The 8,517-nt window shown below is 32.5% G+C and overlaps 1 protein-coding gene across 1 annotated transcript; it reads right to left on the reverse strand.

Moving 5' to 3' along the window:
• Positions 1-7,183: 7,183 nt before the first annotated feature.
• On the reverse strand, positions 7,184-8,231 carry LOC131068589 (uncharacterized). Its single transcript, XM_058003817.2, has one exon. It carries the CDS (start codon positions 7,840-7,842, stop codon positions 7,255-7,257), a length of 588 nt encoding a protein of 195 aa, XP_057859800.1. The 5' UTR covers positions 7,843-8,231; the 3' UTR covers positions 7,184-7,254.
• Between the last annotated feature and the right edge of the window lie 286 nt (positions 8,232-8,517).

Raw genomic sequence — 8,517 nt, forward strand, 5'->3', positions numbered from 1 at the left:
TCATCAAGACGAATTGAAATGAATTTTGTGAAAATCTTATATATAGTATTGCACAAATAAATTTTACAAGTGTGGTTGCCGTTGCACCAAAAAATCGACCTATTAATGCCTGATACAACCACTAGACTTATAGAATCCACAAGAGGTTGTTAACCCATGTCACAAACCCAAGCATTGCGTTGCACAACACAAGGAGACCAAGGGTGCACACCTTGCAACAATATCCCCCTAGCACAAGCGAGGGGTTTGAACTTGTGACCAAGCTCTGATACCACTTGTTACAAGTGCAATTATCGTTGCACCGAAAGATTGACCTATTAATGCCCGATGCAACCACTAGACTTATAGAATCCACAAGAAGTAGTTAAGCCATGACAGAAACCCGAGTATTGAGCTGCACAACACAAGGAGACCAAGGGCACACACCTTGCAACAAGAAATTGCTCTATACTTAGCAAAAGATAGAGGATTATTACCTTTTGGAATTAGGGAAAAAAGTGTTGTGTTTAATTGTTAATCATTCACCATTCTTTTTGGATTCTTCAATTACCATCGAAACGTATAAGCCAATAAAATCCCAACACTTCTAAAAATAACGTTGTGAATTCATTAAGGCATGGATATTTATCAACAGGAAGCATGAAAACTACCTTTCTAACTTCTTGCAAAGTGAAGGGTTTCAATAGAAGACCATTATCTTCTTTGGATACCAATTATGGAAGTTTTTGTAAGATTTGTTCTTTATTAATCCTCACATTATCTCTTGAATCCTCCTTGGATAATAGATCTGAAAAAATCTAACTACTTTCTCTTGAATATTTGCCTCATCTAAAAGAAGAACACCTTGAACATCTTTGATTTGAAAAATAGTATCCCTATGTTTCTTAATTTTAGCTGATGTGTCAAAAAAATTTGTATTTCGGTCCTCATCTCTAAGTCAAAGTTCTCTAGGATTTTGTCTCCAATATATTTCATCTCTAGACAACACCTCCTCCAACTCATTTTGAAGAGATTTTTGACATTCATACAATATTTATGTAAGTCCATGTTGAATAATCTAATCATTTGTGACCTCAAGATACTATTGAAGGGAGGTTTTAGCTGCAAAAATGTTTTTTAAGTGAAACTTATTTCAATGAATAATCTATTTTTTTAAGAAAACCCAACTTCTTACTCAATTCAAACTTTCTAAAATCAACAAAAAAAGGAGCATTGTCCCACCTAGATTTTAAAATAGGTAAAAAGGTGGCATCCTAAAACCACATATGCTCAAATTTGAAATTAGACTTTGATTTGTACTTAAGCAATGCATCTGACAATATCACTTGAACATGATAATGGTCCACACTAGTTAAAGGAATGATATTTGAAACAACTACATCAAACTGAAGAATACAAACTGGATTGGTTGAAAATCTATCTAATCTTTTAGAAATTTGTAGAAAATATATACTTTTGTGGGTCAAGTGATGTTTCCATTAGTATGGACACAATCATATAGTCCATTTTTATTCATAAAATCAGAAAAATCTTGAATAGGTTTAGTTGAGGAGATGATGTCTCTTTGTTTATCATGTATTAACAATAAAGCATTAAAATCAGTTGCTTAAATAACCATGCTATCTTGTATATTTTCTAACACCAAAGATAAATAACCCCACACAATTTTTTTTCATACAACAGAATTAAGCCCATAAATATTGATCAGATAAAATACATGCTTAAAGTGATACACCTTTACTGCCAACCAATTGCCGTTCAAAATAAAGAGTTCCACTTTTACTTTGTGAGCATTCCATAAAACCACAAATCCACTATAATCATCCAATGAAGGAATTAAAATCACTTCCCATAATTCTTAGCCTTTAAAAATTGGTGATCCTTGAGAATTGAAACATTTTGTTTCTTGCAATAATATTAAATCTGCATCACTAGGATCAATCTATGCCTTAATCAAGTGTCTCTCATAAGGGGCATTTAAACCCCTAACATTCCATGTCATGATATTCATTAGACTTTTGGAGACCCTTTAGCTCTCCTTGATTTGGCATTGTTATCCAATAGGGTTGCACTAGCAATCTCGTTAGATTTCCTAGCCTTCAATTTTCCATCAAGTGTGGTTTGAATACTTACACCAACCTCTTCCTTAGTCTTTTTACTCTTAGAAGGACATCATTTATCTCTTTTGGAAGGAGACAAAATATGTAGAAATGAGGATACAAGTTGTGTCTAATGAATAGGGAAGGTTGTATTAAAATAAAAACATTGATCAAACCTTGAACCCCCCTTTTCGTGCTCTTCCACACTTTGATGATAGATATCAACTAAACTAAAATTCTAGGGAGGAAAATCTTCCAACATTACTTCATCTACCAAATCCTCCATCTTTTTCTCTGTTGTCTAGAGGAGAAGATGACCAGAAAAATCATCAAAGTTTGGCCTCTAAGCTAAGTCTTGAGGATCCAAAAGAGTCGAAAGAGAAGGGGAGGGGCATATATTTGGACCCTTAATTTGATCCTTAAGTGAAAAAAAAGAACAATGAGGTTTTGATATATTATGAGGGATAAAGTGATCAAAGTCATAATAGTAACCTCTATTTCCACTCTTTGTATTAACTTTTCTAATACCCTATGCATCTAAGGCATAACCCCAAGAAGGCCTTCTTGGAAGGGGGAAACTCTTCATTCAATTGTATGGTTTTCATAGTTATCAAGGATATATGTGTAACATTTTTTTAATAACTTTTGACATACTTGTCCAAATTTAAAAATAATATAAAATATTGTTCTACAAGTTGCATTCTTTACACATTCATTTTTAAATTTTTTTTTTATTATATTGATGCAATTTATTTGATCCACATGTTGTTATTTTGGTATCTTCAAATTTTGATTGCACGAGTCTCAAATTACTCTTCCAAGTTTAGGTTTAGTTGACTTTAGAAAGAAAAAAAAACTGTTAAATTATGACCCCCTTTTTGAGCCCCATCTTAGTGCACAGACCATCCATAAAAAATGAGTGTAACAAGAAGCTACTACAATGTATTCTACTTCTATAGTAGGCAGGGACACTAAATCATGTTTCTTACTCAACCATGATGCTACACTATTACTAAGAATGAATGATCCTCCACTTGTACTCTCTCAGTCATCAATACATTCAATCCAATCTTCATCAGTGTATGTTGTCAAATTAAAATTTCCACTTTTCGATACCATAATCCAAAGTCCATTGTAGCTTTGAAGTACCAAATTTTTTTCTTTATTTATTTAACATGAGTTTCTTTACATAGTTATATAGTTATGCTACAACCAAATGTAATATGCTAACATTCACCTCCTTAATACATTAGTCCTATAAATGTACCCCCAAAATAATACAAATCTCACCTTGCCAAGGGGCTTGGTGAGTATATCAGCATGCTAAGAATCAGTAGGACAATACTAGAGCCGAATGTCATGTTTCATCACCTACTCTTAACTATAATGACATTCGACCTCTATGTGCTTGGTGTGCTCATAAAAAACTAGATTCCTGACAAGCTTCAATACTCTCTAGTTATCACAAAAAAGAATTGGTGGCTAGTCTTCATAAATACTCATATTTGCTAGAAAGTGATTAAACCAAACCTCCTTGCACATAGCTCCTCATGCAACATGATATTCAACCTCGATAGATGAGAGAGAAACAATAGACTACTTCTTACCTATCCACTAAATAAGACTAGATCCAAGATGAAAAATAGTCTAATGTTGATTTTCGATCATCTATAGATCCAATATAGTCAGAGTTGGCATATCCCTGCAAGAAGAACTGATCAAACAGCTTATATTGCAGACCATACTAAAGAGTAACTCAGACATATCGCAAAACATGCTTAGCTGCAATCTAATGAAATTTCTTTGTCTCTTGTACGAACCTAGATAGATAGATGATATCAAGGCATAAATTTGGTCTAGTATACTTCAAGTAGATGAGACTCCCAACCAACTACCTATAGAGAGTTGCATCAACTTGAGGTGAATCCTAAAAACAAGATAGTTGCATTCCTTTTTCCATGGGTGTGGACATAGGTTACAATCATACATGCCAAACCTTTCTAGGAGTGTCTTAGGATATTTCAACTACGAGATAAAAAAATAATTATCCTTTTGGCACATCTCCAAGCCAAGATACTAGAGAAGTATCCCCAAATCTATCATGTCAAAGGATTTCTTTAGATCATGCTTGACAGTATCAATGAGATTGTCTTAGGTTATATTTTGGAGATTCAACAATATGAGAAAGTATATTGATTTGACATTAAATTTATTTAAAAAAATATAACATTCATTACAAAGTCCATATCTTACTGATTGCCCAACTATTAAGGTCATTCAGACATTTACAAGGTCATAAACTAGTATATATATATATATATATAACAAGCAAAAATGTTAGTAATCCAAAATCTACAAACAAACAAAATATCTTAATTAATATTATTATAATTAAAAAAGTAATAAAAGGATACAATTAGAAAAAAAAAAGTATCATTAAAAATGAATAATCTTTATTATTGTCATATTTTAAATTATTATGTATTTTGTACAAAATATAGAATAATATAATAAATTAAATTAAATTATAAATTATTGATTAAAATTTAAAATAAATTATAGATTAAAAACTTTGAGATTTTATCAATATTTTAATTTTAATAATATATTTTTTTATTTATGAGTCTTTTCATAGCATCTTAAAATGTTGTTGTTAATAATATGGAAATGAAAAGAAATATAAATATAATTATGAAACTAAACATAAAAGTGATATTGATGTTTATTCTAATTTGCTAACTCATAACAAACAAAGACAATAAAATGTTAAAAAATCATTATTTTACCAATTTTCTAATGAATTTCCTACTATAACTTGTAGAAGCAATTATATACTTATTAAAATCTATTAATAAATATATAGAATGATATAATAAATTAAGTTAAGTTAAATTAAATTAAATCATAAATTATTGATTAAAATTTAAAATAATTTATAGATTAATAAATTTATGATTTCATCAAAATTTCAATTTGAATAACATATCTTTTGATTGAATATAACTCAGTTATTTCATAACACTTTCAAATGTTGTTGAAAAATATAAAACCGAACATTAAAGTGATATTGAATAACAAACTAACACAATAAAATATTAAAAAATTCATAATTTTACTAATTTTCCAGTGATACAGACTTTCCTATATGATAGGTGGATCAATTATATGCTTTTAGAAATATTTTATTATAGAAGTCAATATAATTATTTGTGAATGCAACTTCTTATGGTGGGTACGATAAGATATTAAGCAGGCATACGATTGGGTGTTAGTCCAAGAAGAAACATAATAGTCTTTGTCTCAGTGTGAATATGATAAAAATATGTTTATATCGTGAATGCAGTGGATCTCATGGTGAAATATTCTTTTCCATATGTCCAGCTCTGAATGGGTAAAGGCATTTTACCATTTCTCATCACGAGAGAAATTGAAAATTGCTTTTTAACATTTCAGAATTATTTTAATTTAATCCTGATGCCATTCTTTTGCTGTACCAGAATAATTTGCAATTGATGACCAACTCAAATGCATTTATCTCAGTGTGGGTAGTTTTGTTTCAAATGAAAGACCGTCTAGAAACCATGGATACCTTGGAAAGTAAACACAGCTCATAGATTTGAGTTAACTGATGGGAATACTGACAGGTAAATTGATTAAATGCTGACTAGATTAGTTAGCTTTTTAAAATTGGTGGTCAATACGTATTAGTTTTTTATATTTTATAGTTTATGTGGTAATTAAAAAAATATTTTAATTATCAATTGTGTATATTTTTTTATCACGTTTCAGATTACACTTATTGATCTATCATTAGATAGAGGACAACAAATTTTTAGATTAGAAACAAAGTCTTAAAAATCTCTACATCTGTTTATGAATATGTCTGCAATCCAAATCCTCATTGTCTGCTTAGTGCTGCTGGATCATTGAATGTGATTTGGAATCTCTATTAAAAAACATATACACATTTGATTCTAGAAGCAATCTTTTGAATATTATAACAGAACAAAATCATTTCTTTTTTAATAATGGATGAAAGTCCTGCAATAATTAATCAATGTGGATGGTTTTGTTTTCCAAGATATGGTACTGTTAGAGTGGGTGAACTTGTGTCCTTAAATAGTTTAGTCCTTGTAGATTTAAAATTTCCACAATTCATGATATTGATATGAGATATTTGACTATATTAGAAAATTTCATGATATAGCTATGAGATATTTGATTATATTAAAAATTTTAATTGACATTTTAAATCTTATGACCCCACTAGCTCCAAAAAGACACCAAAAGTCAATAACAAGAAATTTGTGACTGCAGCTTTGATTTTTCTAAAATAGCCCCCTCCACTTATAATTCATCATTGAAAAAAAGAAAACAAGAAAAATGATAATAATATTAATTAAAAAAAGACAGACTGTAAAGTCCAACAACTGTGGAGTCCATGCAGAGCTTTCGAAAAGAAGAAATAATATAACGATTTAACAATGCTATAAATAACCTAATAGTACGTATGCACTATAAAATAATAAAACACCTCAAGCTTACTGCCAACTCAGCCATCATGAAACAATAGAACAATAGAATAATTTTAAAATTTCTCTCAACTAAGCAATTGCAGTAAATAGTCGTTATGCATGTAAACTAAAACAAAGAAAGATTTCATTGGAGAGGGAAGTTCGCCATGGAATTAAACAAGAAGCGGGCAATCTTTTGGGGTTTCAACAATATGGTGATATAGATGGATTTGACATAAAATTTCTACACAATCAACCATTCATTACAAAGGCCTTGTCTTCAAACAGTTGCTAGGGCATAACCCACAGTAAAATATAGCATTTTTGGGAAACTTTGAGAAAACCCATATATATACAGCACATTTTTGGAAACTTTGGGAAAACCCAAGGCCTTGTCTTCAAACAGTTGCTAGGGCGTAATCCACAGTAAAATATAGTATTTTTAGAAACTTTGACAAAAAACCATATATACAACACATTTTTGGAAACTTTGAGAAAAACCCTATATACAACATACTTTTGGAAGAAGAGAAGAAAAACCAAATCGAAGAAAAAACCAAGAAAAAGACTGAACTGCAGCTGTTATTTAGCTGTGGCGATATTGTTTTTATCTGTCGTATATTCAAGCTGGGTGCTTGTTATTATATCGCAGAATTTAGTAGAGATTGCAGTACTTGTACCTGTCCTGTGAGATATGCGATGTAATGGGCAGTTTCTCCGAGCAAACAGGGCATGTCCATTGATTTTCCACCTGGAATTAACCTTTTGAGCTGCCTTGTACGTCTCTTAAACTCCTCCACCTCTGAGGACGTTGCAGGTTCGATTCTCTTAGAGCACAAAAAACGATATAATGATAAGCTACTCTGTCTTGAACAAATCTTGTGGTGCTGCATATGGGCTTGTTTTAAACTTGCCCGCAACATCAAACAAGACTGGTATTTTGCCCTCTGTGCCATTACTGCCTTAAATTTACTTGGCTCCAGAGCATTTCTGAGAACAGGCCTTTTCTTCTCATCGCTGGATATTCTGTTAAGCAGGGCGCGGCCCCAGGCTGAGCGGTTTGCAGTGAGGGCAAGTGAGACATCGGCTGCCAGCTTTATAGTGCGACTCGAACACGGAACCTCTGCAACTTCATCTCCACTTCCTTGACTGCCTCTCGTGCCCTTTCTGAGGCTTTTCAGCACCCGAAGAAAGCGTTTGAGATAGAGCTTCTTAAAGCTGGAATTCATGGTTTCCAACCAGAAAAGTGTTGCCCGGATTAGAGTGAAATATCACTGGATTATCCAAAGGTTCTGCCGACAACCCAAAATTTCTCTAATATTAAACAAGGAGAAACGAAAAGTTGGGCATAGAAATTCACAAGGATTGGAATCTTATGTTTTTGGGTGTATGATGGTAACATTTATCCTGAGGTGTGGATATCTACAATAGGGTGGATGATTGGATGGGATAGTCCGAAGGGTGGCTGTGGAGGAGAAAAGGAATGGTTGATTAGAAGGGTGAGTACGGTGCATCTGGCATTGCGATTTTTTCTTCCGTTTTGTGTGTTGCATTCGTCACATCACAGGGCTTGTGTTTTTGCCAAAAAGCGTTAGTTAATTCCCCACGTTGGGTGCTGCATCATAAACGGAATGTGACTCAAGACAAAACAAGAATTATGAGGAGAGGGGGAGAAGTGGAAAAGTATGGATGAAATGGATGTGCACTGTAGGACGGTGGGCCATATTTGAGAGACCGGTCACATGGAAGCACATGCAGCACATCCTCCTCTCTTGTAATTTCAAGTACTTTCTTATGTTCCAAAGATAACGACGTGCTCGTGCCTACTTGCCACTAACTAGCAACCACTTCCCTCCACCTCCTTTTTAAGCTTTATATGATAGGGGAAGCTAACCTCATCTTCC

The sequence above is a fragment of the Cryptomeria japonica genome, chromosome 3 (genome assembly GCF_030272615.1).
Source record: "Cryptomeria japonica chromosome 3, Sugi_1.0, whole genome shotgun sequence".
NCBI lineage: Eukaryota > Viridiplantae > Streptophyta > Pinopsida > Cupressales > Cupressaceae > Cryptomeria > Cryptomeria japonica.